Source organism: Protopterus annectens, chromosome 3.part1, assembly GCF_019279795.1.
Source record: "Protopterus annectens isolate FY-2018-M chromosome 3.part1, PAN1.0, whole genome shotgun sequence".
In the NCBI taxonomy this organism is placed as follows: domain Eukaryota; kingdom Metazoa; phylum Chordata; order Ceratodontiformes; family Protopteridae; genus Protopterus; species Protopterus annectens.
The window spans coordinates 1,781,463,877-1,781,482,290 of record NC_056732.1 but is presented as its reverse complement, the minus strand read 5'-3'; the positions used below and the strand labels follow the sequence as shown (position 1 = coordinate 1,781,482,290).

The 18,414-nt window shown below is 38.6% G+C and overlaps 1 protein-coding gene across 2 annotated transcripts in view; it reads left to right on the top strand.

Moving 5' to 3' along the window:
- The window catches only part of LOC122798916, a 113,256-nt gene extending 96,806 nt beyond the window's left edge, over nt 1–16,450 (top strand). For both annotated transcript variants that reach the window (XM_044068007.1, XM_044068008.1), the window contains one exon: nt 15,056–16,450. In XM_044068007.1, coding sequence (XP_043923942.1) covers nt 15,103–16,083 — 981 coding nt within the window. In that variant the 5' untranslated portion in view covers nt 15,056–15,102 and the 3' untranslated portion in view covers nt 16,084–16,450. The remainder of the gene's footprint in view (nt 1–15,055) is intronic.
- The last annotated feature ends 1,964 nt before the right edge of the window (nt 16,451–18,414 follow it).

The following is an 18,414-nucleotide window of genomic DNA, read 5'->3' as shown; positions in this document are numbered from 1 at the left end:
TGCTATAGGCTAGGGGTAAACAAGGATCTTATCCATATATTTACTTTAGAATCAGGAAAAACATGCTGTAGAAAATGACTAATCCAAGAGGTAGCAGCCAACCATAGTTTATAAATGATAAGGTAGTCCCATAATTTGTAAGTTGCGGTAGGGTTACCTTGTCCACAGTGCTGGCAAATAATATTAGATGTGAATGCTTACATTCACACTAATGGCTGGTTCTCAATAACCGTTATTTATGAAATGACTTTAATTGCTTAACAGCATTTAAAAATATATGTATTTATTAACTAAGCTGATGTATACTGATGCTGGAATGCCATTAGCAAGTAGAGGGACATGGATTTGCTCTTTGCAAGAGGAAATTAAGATGGAGTACATGCTGCAGCCTTTATAGTTACCAATCCTTGTGACAGAAGGGCTGATTTTACACTTCAAATTAAGAAGAGGGAAAGGCACTGTGAGATATTCATGACAAAATGTGACCTATTAATCACATATCAAAGGAAAAAAAAATCTAGAAGGAAGACCTGGGTAATAACTGTAAAATTTAAAAACCTTCAAAGTTGTTAATAATTTTTCTTCCCAAAACAGTACCCATCAGGTTTGATAGACATCTAATTCCCAGCATATCCCATCCTTGGTCAGTAATGGAGAGCCTTCCTTTTTGCCTCAAAATGGTATAGCTGATCTTCATATAGTGGGCCAGTCATGGTTTTAGAATGCATCTGTGGGATAGTGTATATCTGAAAAATAAAATACAGTGATTTCAGATGTTTAGGAAAAGACTTCTCATACCAGCTGAATCAAGGTACATAGTAAGTTTAGGATTATGCCTTCTATTTTAGCCTTTCTGTGCAATTTTGCATGTTTCAGAGACAAAGAGGTGATAAAAGCAGGAACACCTTTGAGTATTTTCCCGAAGTCAGGAATCCCCAATCCCGATAGTTTGGTAGGACCTCTTCAAATTGCTCAATTTACTCACTTCCTTCAACTATCCTAGATAATATTATCTAGAAAATTACTAAATTTCTCAAGATATGGGTGTGATTATTGAGTAGCGATTTGTCAGAAGATATAAAAAGTGAGAGAGGAAACAAGCATATCGATATTCAAGATGCAGCCTATCAGGGAATGGTGCAGACATCACCAGGAGTGAGCACTGTAATCCTTGACAGGTCAGGCTTAATTTGTTAATTTGTTACAGAATACAGTGCACATTACTGTCATTAGACAGAAAAGTAAAAAGACATTGACAGGGTATGTAAAGGTATAGATCTGAATGCAGAAAGCATAGGTCTTAGTAAATGTGCTTTTTGCAGTTACAGCACATAGATATTTACAAGGCATTTAAAACACACTTTTAAAATTGAGACATCCATCACAGCAAAAAATGACGGAAAAGGTAAATGTAAGGGATAATTAGTTAACACTTATCTAGCTGAAGAGTTACAGAAGCAAGTTAATGTACATGGTAATTATGATTCAAGATACATATAGGTGTAAAAAGATAGTTTATATAGATCTGATACATAAAATATTTAATACCAGTTATAAGACAAGTCAAAGAATTGCCTAGTTATAATTAAATCATAAAAAGACTTCAGTCCAAAAGATTTTCAGATAATTATCAGACCTTTAATTAGACCTTTAATAAGACCATTACAAAGACATGTATCTGGAGCCTTTCTCCCTGGGCCTCCGCTGAAAACTGGCTTAGTTCCAAATCGAACTTTCCCGGTTAACAAATATTAAATAAATAAAAAATAAATAAATAAATTTAATGTTTAAATACACCTAGTGGTCAAAACTGGAATTGCAGGTTTATTTACCAGATAAAGAGACATTATTTTATAGCTGTTATATATTAGCTTTACTATCATTCTAGTATGTTTGCAGACTATATTAATAGATTTATAAAGTAATTACAGAGAAACTCTCAGTTCAGTGATTTCAGAAACAATTATTCTAGAATAAATCCTATATAAATACAAGCAGTAAAATAAACCGCTAATAGGCCTGAGAATATACGATTAGGCATGTGTCTTCATTTTAGAGATCATATTTTAAAGTAAGTACAGAATTGGGGGAAATTGTAAGATTATGTTTCACTTAATGTAGTTTGTTAGACATAATTATAGTATTCTCTTTGCATAGGCCTAGAAATGCAGCCATGTTAAAGCAGGCCTATATCTTCACTTTATATTTTATGTTTTACATGCAGTTTCAATAGAAAGGAATGTTTCAGCATAAATTAATCACCTCCAGTCAGGAATACAGATAATAATAAAATGTGTAGTACACGGAGTACAAACAGATCTTGTTTAGATGGTATGAGGCTTTGAAACCAAGGTTAAAGAGGTGTGCAGAACTTGAAGGAAATTTACAGAATTTTGATATTATTAGGAGAGAGAATTCAGAGACAAAAATCAGTAAGTTAGTTTGGACTGATACACAGAAAGACAAAGCAGTGCAGTTCACAGACGTTTAGTACAGAGACTCGAGACTGAGTGCAGAAGGAATAATTCTGAGTACAGCATTTACGGACAGTATAATGAGTGCAGAAGCTCTGAACATTGTAGTTCAGTCTGTTTCAGTTTATCAGTACTGTTATTTGAGACAGTAAGATTTGATTTGAATATTGTTGACATCTACCTCCACTGTATGCGGCTAATACATAATAAACCAAGAACTGTCGCATAAAGGAGACATTGACACTTTTTCAGCACAGTTTCAGGTAATTAAAAGATAAATACATTTCTTCTAGTTATTTCTGGTATTTACAGTATAAACCAAATTAACAGGTCTTCAGCAAATCAAAGGACTTGGATGAAAAGCAGTCAGAATTCCAATGAAAAAACACAGTCCAAATCCACCGTTCGACAAAAGTTTAATAACTCAGGACATAGACAGCATGAATAGAAAAACAAAGCTTTTGAGTTGATGTAACACTGAAGAAGAGTTTTTTACTCAAAAGCTTTGTTTTGCTATTCATGCTGTCTATGTCCTGAGTTATTAAACATTTGTTGAACGGTGGATTTGGACTGTGTTTTTTCATTGGTATTTACAGTATCATATAGTTCCTTCAGTTCTTACAAAACCAAAGAAAAGCCTTGTCCCTTATATCTTTAAGGTTGACTCATATTATCTCTTGGATATCAGAATTAAGTAATGGAAGAACAGTTTAGCCTGTTAGAGTTAAGAGAACCAGAAACAAAGCTTAGGGATTTCACTGCTGGGTTGGCAGGGAATGATTCAGCTTTAGAAACATTAATTTTAGTCTTTCCAATTTATCAAATATTGACAGCTTATCATACATTATTAGAATGTCATTCACAGGATTCCTGATGAAAAAATACACAGTCGTCAAAGATCAAAGCCATGGTGTATATCCCATGAAGGGACCATCCAGAAATTTTAGAAGATTTGTTTAATAATCTATTCAAGGGCTCAGTCTCCAATAAGAAAAAAGTCATACAAAATGGATATCCATGTTCGATACCTCTTTCAAATGGGAAGTGATGGTAAAGTATGCCATTTGTAAAAACACAAGTTTTTGGTGACTGGTACAAGGCTTTAATGGTCTTAATAAACTCTATAGGGATGCCATATTTTGTATAACTTCCCAAAAGTATGTTCACTTGATCGAGCTGAAGGTCTTTTCATCAACAACAAAAAAAGGATGAAAGACATTTGGGCATGTTTTTTAAAGGCATTGGAAATACAGCATAAGTGCTTTCAAATTAATGGTATTCTCATACCCTTAACAAAGACATCTTGTGAATCCAGAATAAGATTAGACAGGACAAACTGTTGTCATTTGACCAAGATTTTGGAATACAGTTTAACGTCAACATTACGAAGGGAAATAGGTGTATAATTAACTGGGAGAGTATTGCCCTTACCAGGCTTGGGTAAAACTGTTATAGCGGAAGAAAGGGAGCAACAGTTTACAGACTGAGAGTACTGAAAGGAGTGGAACAAGCTGGTTAACCCATATTTTTTTCTGGCTTTTTGATTATTTACTGCTTAGCGACTGCATGTTCGCCTGTTTATACAGCTCTGCATTCTATTTAAACTGTTTTTGTGTTGATTAACTGTTTTGCACTTTTAAAAAGTTATTTGTTGCTTAATTTTACCTGTAGGCTAACACACTCAAGTGCACTAGCCGTTTAAAAGCATTTACAGCATTTACTGTCTGTTTTTCCTCTGTATTCTGCAAAAAAGAAAAAAACAAAAAAAAAATCTTGTTTTCCCACCTTACTGAACTAGAATAGTCCAGTCTTCAGAGTTTGCTGATCTCTGGGCTTTGTCTTGGTTCCTGTGCTATTCCATATACTTATTTGGATAAAAGGAAGCTTCTTTGTTCACCAGTGGGAGTGGGGAGCACTGAGCAGCCTATTTGTCGCTAGAGGAGTGGTTCAAGCCAGAAACTTGTAGTCTATTGGCCATTTTGGGTCAATTCCTAGCTCTTTTCAACCCCCTGCTATAAAGCCCGCTTTAGCGCGCTTTTTCGCTTGTATTCAACTCAGCACAGCTCCTCATGGTGTCCTACAGAGTTTACAAGCAGCAGAGAGCAAAAGAGTGACGTTTTCCTGATTTAAGTATTTTTTTCTGGCTTTTTGATTATTTACTGCTTAGCGACTGCATTTTCGCCTGTTTATACAGCTCTGCATTCTATTTAAACTGTTTTTGTGTTGATTAACTGTTTTGCACTTTTAAAAAGTTATTTGTTGCTTAATTTTACCTGTAGGCTAACACACTCAAGTGTGCTAGCCGTTTAAAAGCATTTATAGCATTTACTCTCTGTTTTTCCTCTGTTTTCTGCAAAAAAAAAAAAAAAAAATATCTTGTTTTCCCGCCTTACTGAACTAGAATATTCCAGTCTTCAGAGTTTGCTAATATCTGGGCTTTGTCTTGGTTCCTGTGCTATTCCATATCCTTATTTGGATAAAAGGAAGCTTCTTTGTTCACCAGTGGGAGTGGGGAGCACTGAGCAGCCTATTTGTCCCTAGAGGAGTGGTTCCAGCCAGAAACTTGTAGTCTATTGGCCATTTTGGGTCAATTCCTAGCTCTTTTCAACCCCCTGCTATAAAGCCCGCTTTAGCGTGCTTTTTCGCTTGTATTCAACTCAGCACAGCTCCTCGTGGTGTCCTGCAGAGTTCTACAAGCAGCAGAGAGCAAAAGAGTGACTTTTTCCTGATTTAAGTATTTTTTTCTGGCTTTTTGATTATTTACTGCTTAGTGACTGCATTTTCGCCTGTTTATACAGCTCTGCATTCTATTTAAACTGTTCTTGTGTTGATTAACTGTTTTGCACTTTTAAAAAGTTATTTGTTGCTTAATTTACCTGTAGGCTAACACACTCAAGTGCGCTAGCCGTTTAAAAGCATTTATAGCATTTACTGTCTGTTTTTCCTCTGTTTTCTGCAAAAAAGAAAAAAAAAAATATCTTGTTTTCCCGCCTTACTGAACTAGAATAGTCCAGTCTTCAGAGTTTGCTGATCTCTGGGCTTTGTCTTGGTTCCTGTGCTATTCCATATCCTTATTTGGATAAAAGGAAGCTTCTTTGTCACCAGTGGGAGTGGGGAGCACTGAGCAGCCTATTTGTCCCTAGAGGAGTGGTTCCAGCCAGAAACTTGTAGTCTATTGGCCATTTTGGGTCAATTCCTAGCTCTTTTCAACCCCATGCTATAAAGCCCGCTTTAGCATGCTTTTTCGCTTGTATTCAACTCAGCACAGCTCCTCGTGGTGTCCTACAGAGTTCTACAAGCAGCAGAGAGCAAAGAGTGACTTTTTCCTGATTTAAGTATTTTTTTCTGGCTTTTTGATTATTTACTGCTTAGCGACTGCATTTTCACCTGTTTATACAGCTCTGCATTCTGTTTAAACTGTTCTTGTGTTGATTAACTGTTTTGCACTTTTAAAAAAGTTATTTGTTGCTTAATTTTACCTGTAGGCTTACACACTCAAGTGCGCTAGCCGTTTAAAAGCATTTATAGCATTTACTCTCTGTTTTTCCTCTGTTTTCTGCAAAAAAAATATATATATATATTTTGTTTTTCCGCCTTACTGAACAAGAATAGTCCAGTCTTCAGAGTTTGCTGATCTCTGGGCTTTGTCTTGGTTCCTGTGCTATTCCATATCCTTATTTGGATAAAAGGAAGCTTCTTTGTTCACCAGTGGGAGTGGGGAGCACTGAGCAGCCTATTTGTCCCTAGAGGAGTGGTTCCAGCCAGAAACTTGTAGTCTATTGGCCATTTTGGGTCAATTCCTAGCTCTTTTCAACCCCCTGCTATAAAGCCCGCATTAGTCTGCTTTTTCGCTTGTATTCAACTCAGCACAGCTCCTCGTGCTGTCCTACAGAGTTCTACAAGCAGCAAAGAGCAAAAGAGTGACTTTTTCTTGATTTAAGTATTTTTTCTGAATTTTTGATTATTTACTGTTTAGCGACTGCATTTTCGCCTGTTTATACAGCTCTGCATTCTATTTAAACTGTTTTTGTGTTGATTAACTGTTTTGCACTTTTAAAAAGTTATTTGTTGCTTAATTTTACCTGTAGGCTAACACACTCAAGTGCGCTAGCCATTTAAAAGCATTTATAGCATTTACTCTCTGTTTTTCCTCTGTTTTCTGCAAAAAAAAAAAAAATATCTTGTTTTCCCGCCTTACTAAACTAGAATAGTCCAGTCTTCAGAGTTTGCTGATCTCTGGGCTTTGTCTTAGTTCCTGTGCTATTCCATATCCTTATTTGGATAAAAGGAAGCTTCTTTGTTCACCAGTGGGAGTGGGGAGCACTGAGCAGCCTATTTGTCCCTAGAGGAGTGGTTCCAGCCAGAAACTTGTAGTCTATTGTCCATTTTGGGTCAATTCCTAGCTCTTTTCAACCCCCTGCTATAAAGCCCGCTTTAGCGTGCTTTTTCGCTTGCATTCAACTCAGCACAGCTCCTCGTGGTGTCCTGCAGAGTTCTACAAGCAGCAAAGAGCAAAAGAGTGACTTTTTCCTGATTTAAGTATTTTTTTCTGGCTTTTCGATTATTTACTGCTTAGCGACTGCATTTTCGCCTGTTTATACAGCTCTGCATTCTATTTAAACTGTTTTTGTGTTGATTAACTGTTTTGCACTTTTAAAAAGTTATTTGTTGCTTAATTTTACCTGTAGGCTAACACACTCAAGTGTGCTAGCCGTTTAAAAGCATTTATAGCATTTACTCTCTGTTTTTCCTCTGTTTTCTGCAAAAAAAAAAAAAAAAAAAAATCTTGTTTTTCCGCCTTACTGAACAAGAATAGTCCAGTCTTCAGAGTTTGCTGATCTCTGGGCTTTGTCTTGGTTCCTGTGCTATTCCATATCCTTATTTGGATAAAAGGAAGCTTCTTTGTTCACCAGTGGGAGTGGTTAGCACTGAGCAGCCTATTTGTCCCTAGAGGAGTGGTTCCAGCCAGAAACTTGTAGTCTATTGGCCATTTTGGGTCAATTCCTAGCTCTTTTCAACCCCCTGCTATAAAGCCCGCTTTAGCGTGCTTTTTCGCTTGTATTCAACTCAGCACAGCTCCTCGTGGTGTCCTGCAGAGTTCTACAAGCAGCAAAGAGCAAAAGAGTTACTTTTTCCTGATTTAAGTATTTTTTTCTGGCTTTTCGATTATTTACTGCTTAGCGACTGCATTTTCGCCTGTTTATACAGCTCTGTATTCTATTTAAACTGTTTTTGTGTTGATTAACTGTTTTGCACTTTTAAAAAAGTTATTTGTTGCTTAATTTTACCTGTAGGCTAACACACTCAAGTGTGCTAGCCGTTTAAAAGCATTTATAGCATTTACTCTCTGTTTTTCCTCTGTTTTCTGCAAAAAAAAAAAAAAAAAAAATATCTTGTTTTCCCGCCTTACTGAACTAGAATAGTCCAGTCTATTTGTCCCTAGAGGAGTGGTTCCAGCCAGAAACTTGTAGTCTATTGGCCATTTTGGGTCAATTCCTAGCTCTTTTCAACCCCTGCTATAAAGCCCGCTTTAGCGCGCTTTTGCGTGATTTAGTGCAGAGTTGCCCATAGAGCACCATCGGGCAGCGCCGGTTAAACAAGTTTAAACTATTTCTGGCTCCGTAAAGTGTGCTCCTCAATTTTTCCCTTAGGACTTCTCTACTTGCAATCTAAACAGTCTATTCTCTATCTCAAAAGCTCAGCACTTGCTCCTAAAGCATTTTTATATAGGTAAAGTACTTATATACTAAACAAAGTACTACATTAGCCTAGAATCCCCTTGAGTTCCCATTTCCCGATAGGTCCCTTCTGACTCAGTTACACAGCAAACTTTTTCACTTTTTCTAGCATGTCGAAGGGTCAGTTGCTGGCGTCCTCTCCTGTTCAGCTGGTGAATCTGGGCATCTTGAGGCAATGTTACAATTGCCTCATGTACACAGACAACCCACTCCTTCTCCCACAAAACACAAATACATGTGAGAGATGCAACTATATAGCCAAACTGGAGGCTGAGCTATCTCAACTCAGGACTGGCAAGACCAGACAGGAGGACAAGGAAACCACCCACACCACAAACCCAGTTTCACATAGAACTATCACAACTGCAAAACAAACACATAAACACACAAAGACATACTCGGAGGCACTGATCAAATATCTACCAAAACTACAGAGGCCTCCAAAGCAGACACCCAAGCAACTGCCACCTCAAGATATAAGACATGCAACACACAGTTCTCAAAGTCAGTGTGCTAAACAGTCACAGCCCTTAAGGCCAAACACAATGCCAGACACACTTGTTATAGGTGACTCCATAGTCAGACACACTGACGTCCCACTCACCAGACTCAACAAGGAAAAGTTCACAGTAAGCTGCCTGTCGGGCGCTAGAATCTGCCACATAACGCAAGCACTCGGGTCACTCCACAGCATGTACAAGTATGACTCAGTCATTGTCCATGCCGGTGTGAATGACCTGAGACGTACCTCCCTGGACTACATGAAAAGAGACATAGAGGAGCTCTCAGATTATGTAGCACAGGCCGGTATGACCCTGACCCTGAGCAGTATTCTACCCTCACCAAGAATGATGCCACAATACAGAGACAAAATGATCAGCTTTAATAATTGGCTTAATTACTGGTGTCATTCTAAGGGGATCCAATTTCTGTCTGCCTGGGATGACATGCTTGACAAGCCACGCTGCTTCACAAGGGACAGCTTGCACCTATCATCCCTGGGCTTCCAGATATTGGCAAAGGCTCTTGCCACCCCCATAGTGCATTTTTTAGGCAAGGCTCAAATGATAAACCTACCGCCCTAGAAAACAAAAATGGAAAAAAACTAAGGGTAATGCTGCTCAATGCCGGAAGTCTAAACCTCAAGATGCACGCCCTTGAAGCCCTCCTCAGTATGGAGAACATTGATGTCTGTGCTGTGACTGAAACCTGGTTCAAGGCTCCTGAGAGCACCCCAGCACTATCAGGTTATACCTCATATCATGCGTTCCGGCCCCAAAATTCGGACTGAACCACAAAAGGAGAGGGAGTATCCATATTCATAAAGGATACCCACACCTCCAGGTTAGTAGCAATGCACAAAGCATCGGAGACCATCCAGGTGCAATTAACCATGGGTAAAACTGCCCTACAGTTTGTAGCATGCTACAGACCACCCTCTCAAACTCAGGAACCCCACACAGCCTTGCTGAAGACACTGGAGAGTATGAATGTCTCTCCAAACACCATTATATTGGGTGACTTCAACTACCCAAACATAGACTGGGAACATTACTCAAGCCCCAACACCCTAGCACAAAGGTTACTGGAGTTCATAAACTCAAATGCTATGGAACAACTAGTCACCATTCCCACAAGAGGGGCAAATATACTAGACCTGATCATCACAAACATGGGGACAAAATGTTCCACACCGGAAGTATATCCCTCATTGGTGAGATCAGACCATAAATTAATCTCACTGGAGATCCACATCCCGCCCCCACCCCCAGCAAAAAAGACCACAGTGAAGAACTTCTCAAAAGCAAACTTCACACTTCTTAAGACTGGAGTGGTATCCTTCAAGGTCCCCGAGCCAGTGGAAACCACAACCCACGCTGCTGAAACCCTTAAAAATGCCTTCTACGTGCACCTCCAGGAATGTATGGATCAAGCAATCCCTAATAAAATCAAGACCCTTTCCACCAAAGGCAGGCGCCCAGTCTGGTGGACCCCAGCCCTAAACAAACTCTACAACAAGAGGAGAAAGCTACTACATGACAGAGCAAAATCCCTAAAAGGGAAGGCATCTCTGATCAATACTAGCAAAAAACTACGATCACTCATAAAATCATCCAAGGCCAACTTTGAGAGAAAAATCGCTAAAGACACAAAAGACAATCATAAGGCCTTCTTTAGCTATGTTAGAAACCTGGGTGGAAACTCCCAGATATGCTCAGAATTAGTCCAAAATGATACAAAAATCACTGAACCCACAGACATTGCCAAGATACTGGCAGACAGGTTCAGTGTAAATTTCTCCCTCCCCCCCAAAAGGAGAAATATCTATCCCAGCAGAGTGTAGCCTCCCAAACATCTCAGATGCCCAGGTGAGAGCTGCTCTCTTTAAAGCAAAAAACACAGCATCAATGGGACTGGATGGTGTCCCCGGCTGTGTGCTACATGAACTCAATGAGGAACTAAACCCACACATAAGGCTGCTGTTTAATCTTAGCCTTACTACAGGATACATACCCAAAGAATGGCGTACGGCAACTGTGGTCCACTCCACAAAGGTGGTGCTTCTACGGACTCTGGAAATTACCGCCCCATAAGCTTGACGAGCCTTGTCTGCAAAGCTATGGAGAGGATCATAATGGAACTCATAAATAAAGACATTGGGGACCTACAGACACTGGATCTTACCCAATTTGGCTTTGTCGAGGGCAGATCCTGCCTCTTGAACTTGGTCGACTTTTTTGAAACAGTCACTAAGGCCATTGATGAGGGTAAGGCAGTACACACAGCCTACCTTGACCTAGCAAAAGCGTTCGATACAATACCCCACTCGGGCATCATAGATAAGCTCACCAGCTTAGATGTAAACCCATATGTCACAAGATGGGTTGCAAACTGGCTCAAGGACAGAACACACAGGGTTAGAGTTGCTGGTGCCATGTCAGACTCTAAGCCGGTCACGAGCGGTGTCCCACAGGGCTCAGTCTTGGGCCCCCTCTTGTTCGGCATTTATTTTTCTGAAGTGCAGGCAAACATAGGGGGATTGTGGCTGACAAAATTTGCAGATGACTGCAAACTGGGCACCATAATTGACACTCCATCAGACACAGACATCCTCCAAAGAGGTCTCATAAAAATGGATAACTGGTGCCAGAGCCATGGCCTTAAGCTAAATGCCAAAAAATGTATAGTCATACCCTCTGGGAAAAACAAGGTAACCCCTAATTACCACATAGGTGGTAATCCATTAAACACGGAAGAAGTTATCAGGGACCTGGGGACCCAAGTTGACAGCAACCTCTATTTTGACACTCACATTGCCAAAGTGGTTAGGAACACCTTCTATATTCCCCACCTGATCATGAAGGGATTCACATCCAGATCAGGAGAGGTTATTGTACCCCTGTACTCTTCACTTATCAGACCAATGATTTAGTACAATGCCCCATTCGGAATGCACCTTACCCGACACCTGCAGCAGTTGGAAAGATCCCAAAAGTTCCTCACCAAAAGGATAAAGGGGCTCAAACATATGTCATACGCTGCCCGACTGAAGAAACTCCACCTCTATTCAGTCGCATACCATCTGCTCAGAGGTGATCTGTGCCTGACATACAAGGCCATGTCCAACCCGGAATTAATGGACATGCTCCACCTCAAAAAATCCAAATCCATCAGAGCCACGAGAGCAAGAGATTTAAACCTCAACACGGATATAAATAGGGCATGCTGGAGGGACAGATTCATCACCCAGATACTCCCTACACTATGGAATAGAATCCCAGTCCATGTGAGGCAGAGCCCCTCACTGACTCTGTTCAAGAGAAATCTTGACGAGTGGATGGGAGATCATAGGTTTACCCCGGGAATCATCTCTGTGTCACTGCTGGGCAGAGGCACAGCAAACTAATGGGTATAGTATTCTCATCCTAAGGGGTGGTGAAAGCCACACACACTCTGGCTAGGCTTATAAATGCCCTAGGGCAGATAGCCTAGTATGAACCTATGAACCTATGAACCTATGAACCTATGAAAGTATACAGATCCATATTTAGACCATCTAAGTTATGGTCTTTCCCCTTATGAGCTGACAATACTGCCTTATATAGTTCTTGTTTTGAGATGGGGCAATCAGATATACTCCATGCTTGGCTGACAGGGTGTGCAAATCCATATATTCAAGCAAACAGTTCATATAGACATGGGGATGATCTGAATTAGTGTTATCTTTTGAAAAAAAAAAATCACAAAATAACTTATTAACACCTTCAGGGATGGTATCAAGTCTGAGACAGGGGGAAGATATTATCTCTGGGATAAGTGCCTTTCTTTTCAGAAGTCTATTTTGAAGACTAACAACTTGCCACATTTTTCGTCTGCCCCCAGTAGTAAAAATAGCATTGGTAAGAATGACCTGTGATTTCTCTGTTGGTGTACTGCTTTATATTCTTTTAACACATTTGGGTTTTTAAACCTTTCTATTTTGCATATGTTCTATAATCCCATAACTCTCTTCTCATAGGCAATTAGTCTGGCAGGAACTACATATAGTAATGATTTTTGTGCCCACTACATAAGTTCAGTAACAGTTTCAAAGAGAGAAGCCATGTCTTAATTGATATACTAGAGTGACAGGTCTTAGATATAAAATGCTCAACCCCTTTGATAAAGTAATTTATAACCTACTTATATTTAACAATCAGGGGGTCCATCTAACAAGCCTCCTTCACTTAAGAATACCATTTCAGTGAGAAATCAATCCAAATTGCCTCATTGCCATTATTAGGGGCTCGGATGATTGATGTATTAACAGTAGAGTGAACCAAACTGGCAAAAAGTAAAACAATTAAATAAATACATACAATCCCTTGAGGAGAGTTCAGCATAAAGATATGTATCAGAGGGGTTCATTATCCATCAGGCATCCACTAAAGCCAAGTAATCAGAAGCCTCTTCAATAATCTTTTGAGATTTAATATGATTTGACACTATCTGCATTGCTCCTGTCGCTTGCAGAATGAGGTGCAACATTATTATAACCAATTGCAATAATTCTGTGTATGCCAGCTACTCATGCTTTTATACTACTGAACAAATCAGCATAGCAGGACTGGTCATCAGTATTAGGACCACTGATAGATCCCAAAGTTTACAGCCCTTCAGGTTCAGAAAACAGCCCAAGTACAACCTATTTTGCCTGTTTTTAAGCTTCTGCTGCAGCCTACAATTCAAAGGGTTTATCCCTCACTAAACTCCCTGTTTTGATTGTGTGCTACAATAACAAATAAGTTCACCCATTGCAAGAAAAGGATAAAACTCTAGCATATTTTTCTGCAGTTTTGCATTCCTGACTAAAGAAAATGTCACAGTTCACTATCCCCAGCCATTCCTTAATTGGCTTATGTTTCCATGGAGAACAAAGAACCCACATATTTAATGTCAGCAAATTTACCATATTAGTAACATATCCTGTAAAAGACTCAAAACACAAGAAGATAGATTATGCAAACAGACACTATAATAAACAGAAAAAGAAAAAGGGACAAGATTTGAGGGTAATGGGTATCATCCTGCAAGGATTAAAGAAGTTTGTCCTTTGCCCTACCGCTGTGGCATTCTAATATGTATATGCTTCCATAGTGCTGTGCCTGCTGAAAAATATTTATGCATGTACTCAATCCCTGTCCACATTGAATACTGCTTGGTGAGTATACAAACCTTGATTATTTAAGGCTGCCTATTATGCCAGCCAACATCCCCCAGGTACCAACAATAGAATGGCATGGGCTGCCTCCTTCCCCCAAGATGAGTGATCCAACATTGACCATTTAATGTCACCATTCCTAGGCTCCCCATCCTACAGCCATTACATTATTAGTCGGTCCTCCATTTTCTGGATCATAGTCAGGGCTTTAGGTGTCTGTACCATGGAGATGACACTTTTAAACACTGAAAACTGGATCATAGGGCAGGGCATGATTAACTTGGGCAACTCTGACATTCCTTTTCCTCTGAGGTATTGCTTGGGATACCACCCAACTTTATAGACTGCTGTGCTATTTCTCCACTGTAAGATAGTGCAGCTAACTGATGCATTCACTTTAATCATAAATAAAAACATTAAGAGTCCACTGTAACAACCCTCCCACTATTCCCCTGTATAAATTGGGACAGTCAACCTGGTTGTTTCCTCAGGTTTTACGTAACTCAAGTATGAGTTTGGTTTCCTTAGAGTGTTTTAAATTCACGTTTTGCAGAATGCATCTCATCAGCCACAATTACACTTGTATTCAGATTCCCTGCAGTCAGTGTATCATGTCAGTAAAAAGATATGATCTAGAACTGTTGTTAAATGAAACAGTATAAGATGGATATCATCAAATTGTTTTTGAGACTGATGAAGGCTTCTGCAAAATGGTACGAGAACTGCTCAGAAATTTCAGAACAGTAAAAGGATGATGTTAGGGAAATGTTTATATCTGACTGCTTTAAAATCTACTATTAAGGTGAGTACCTTATTCAGATGTGCTTTTCTTTTGGCATAGAGAGGGCTGCTTTAAGCTATGCAGTTTTATTATCTGTTATGAATACAGATTTTCTCTAATTTGTATTTATGTCTGCTAACCATTAGTTGTAGTTCTTAGGCCTAAAGTAAAAAAAAAAAAGCGTATATTGAAAGAAAGTGAAGTTTGCATTATTTTATTCTGTATTTTTATATGTCGCAGTGGAGGAAAAATATCATCATTAAATATTAAAATTAGGAATTGCAACCATTCAGTAATATCCTATTATGTATCCTGAAGCTGCAATGCACATTTCTTTAAATTACCTTATTTTTATTAACAGGTTGTGCTCGGTACGTAAGTTATAAGATCAAAACAAGTGTTTGAAGAATGAAAGCCAGTGGTCTGTTTCTCCTTGTAGCACTTTGTGCCCAAGAATATCAAGTTTGTTTATTAAGTATCCCTCTGCAACATATTGCCAAGATGGACACGCATAGTAGAGATGCAGCTGATGAAAATTTTGCAAGTAGAAATGAAGAGGTGACAAACATAGCAGAGAGGTCATCCAATGTCATAAAAGCTCTGCAGAATCCTGCAGAGCATCAACGTTCCCGGAACACAGAGGGAAATATAGCATTTTCTCAGCTTCACAACATTCAGAAACGAGCACCTCCCATAGCAGGAAACTACAAAGGTATAATGCATTACATAAACACACTGAAACAATGGCAAACATTTGATCAAAATACTGGGCAATCCAAAATAATTGTGCCAAATGATTTTAAAGATCCAGTAGAATTCTTTTCTATTCTGAGCCACCTTAACTATGCAATTCCTGAGAAATATAATGTCAGTTTTCATCTTGCTGGTAAAACACGAAAAATAGAAATTGGAACAGCACCACATGGAACTGGCCAGCTTTGTGTATATCGACAGCAGGTCTGTAAACCACCTTCATATAATAAAACAATAGAAAAACTGCTGAGCAATGCAAAGTTAACAGATCAAGAAATTGCCCAAAAACTGCTGAAGAGCTTAGAGCATCCAACTGATAATAATGCCTGGGATGGGTTTTCAAAAGACCAGGAGGATGCTGCTCTGGAGTTGATTGCAATTACTCAAATCGCTGAGTCAGTGCCAAAACTCCCATATATAGTGGGCACATCTGGCCGAGCACCAAAAATGGCTGAGTTTGCAAGGCAATGTCTGGAAGCAATTGTAAATGATACAAATCTCACTTTTATAGCAGTATTTGGAAGTGAAGAAAAATCATTGTACCCTGCTGTAGGAACTGGAGGGACAAAAAGAGCTAGAAATGCTAATGATAACCCGTGTGTAAACAATATAAAAGTACGAAAAATATCTAAATAACTGTTGCAAAATGATAGCCATCTTAATAATGACATTGCAATATTATTCTACCATGTCTGTTTTCCTTCCTCCAAATATGTTTATAAAAATAAATTAGGATTTGTTTTGCTAGAAAAACTCATAGCTCATAAAAAGTAAAATGCTGCAGAGATGCTTAGTGTACATCAAGAACAAAGAACTAAGAATATCTAATTTGGGATCTTTCTGACATAGTTATAAATGATGCATTTGTGTATATGACTAAATGTATGTTTAAAATGTTTGTAATATTTTGAAGCTTTTTTTCTCCAGTTCTCCATTGTAAAGTTTTTTTTGAATAAACATGGTGAACAAAAGGAAAATAAATAAAATAAATTAAAACAAGTGATCCTGTGGTTTAGTCACATTCACTCAACTGCTTAAAGGCTGGCCTTATTTTTTTTGTTTGTTTTTATTAGTAAAGGATATGATATGATATGTGCACAAGTAGATGTACATCTGCTCAATCACAAACACACACACATACACACACATGCAGACATGCATTCCTGCACACACACACACACACACACACACACACACACACACACACACACACACACACACACACACACACTGCCTCTGTCTACTGTAAAGAGTAGATACAACAGAATTTGTTCATCATAAAAGTGAATATTTTTGTTGTCAACCATTATTCAAAACTAATTTCAAATTATCTTTTTCATCAAAGCTGTTAAAGCTAACTATTAGCCACTGAGGTAAGTGACAAAGCAAGTTGAAATTGGCCAGTTAGATGGCTTCTTTAAGATGTAAGTGAAATGATATATTCCTTTCCTCATGAATTGTAGATAACCCAATTTAAGCACATTTTACAATAATGAAAACAGAGGGTAAAATGATACTGAGCATTGGTTTAAAACTGCACATTAAAACATACCAACATGAAAAGCACTTGAAACTGAAAGACCAAATATAAGCAGTTTGAATAACAATTTCCCTAACCTTTTCTAGACACATAGAATCTGTCCATCCATCTGTTAATCCATCCACCCACCCATCTATTCATAGCTCTAATATGTTTGTCAGGTTGCCACAGAGATATGACAACAGCATGTCAATCCATCAAAAGCGATTTCAGTGGATGCAAAGAAACCAAAGTCAGTTTGCCGAAACTGCCTTCAGTGAAAGTGGAAATTGCCTTTTTCTCCACTGTTGTATGACCTTGGAGTTGGTATATATAATTCTAGGGATTGTGGGCCGGGGGGGGGTGCAGGGGTGCTTGCCCTCTGCAAAAGAAATGTTTCAATGTTCACTGAAAGTGGTTTTGGCAAATTGGTTTAGGTTTATTTGAGTTCTTTGAAACTGCCTTTGATGGATCAACATGAATTCATTTAAGACAATGTAATGTTATGCAGTTACATACATATGCACACATATTTCAAGCATGGGCATTAATGCCCTTCATCCTGGCTGTTCTTAAAAGTATTTGTAAACTAGTCTGCTCCATGCATCAGCTAATCTGCCAGAGAACCAATTAGTACACTTCTAATTCCTATAGAATCTTCTACATAGGTTGTCTAATGATTCTCTAGTACTTTCTGATAACCCCAAACATTCCCAGAGGTAGTTGTCACTAAATGTCCTATATCCCTGAATAAGATCTCCTCTTAGATATCTGTAACAGACACTGTGCAAGTTCAGATATTTTAGTCTTTCATAATAACTTACATTTTCACAACCACGGATGCCTTTTGTATATTTCCACTGTACTCTTTCCAGTTGACTCATGCTTGTTTTCTTATAGGGTATCCATATTGTTATTCCATACTCAAGTTCGGGTGTAATGTAACTAACAAACAATGACTTCATAATTTTTGATTTCTTAGACTTTATAAATCTTTTTATACAACTTATAGTTCTGAAAAACTCATAGATGAAGCTAACCATATGCCCAGGTCCTTAAATGAGTCTACAGTTTCAATCACTGTGTGCTGTATTAAATATTCACCTTTCAATTTGTGTCTCCCAAATCTCATATGTTTAGTTTTTGATGTATTTATCAGCATATTATTCTCCTGTGCCCAAATGGTTTAGTCAAGTTATTTTGCAGACATGCCTTATTTGTAACACATGTAATCAGTTTACCCAATTTCAGGTCATCTGCATATAGACTGTAGAATACCTCAGATGAAAAAGGTTAGGTCTGAAACATACACTCTAAACAAGGGCCTTGGACAGAGCCCTGTGGGACACCCTGACTGTAACCAAGGATTTCACTTGTCTAGTTGCTTTATGATACTTGCCATGTCCTATATGTAAGTCATGCAGCTATCCATCTTATCAAGAGTACAT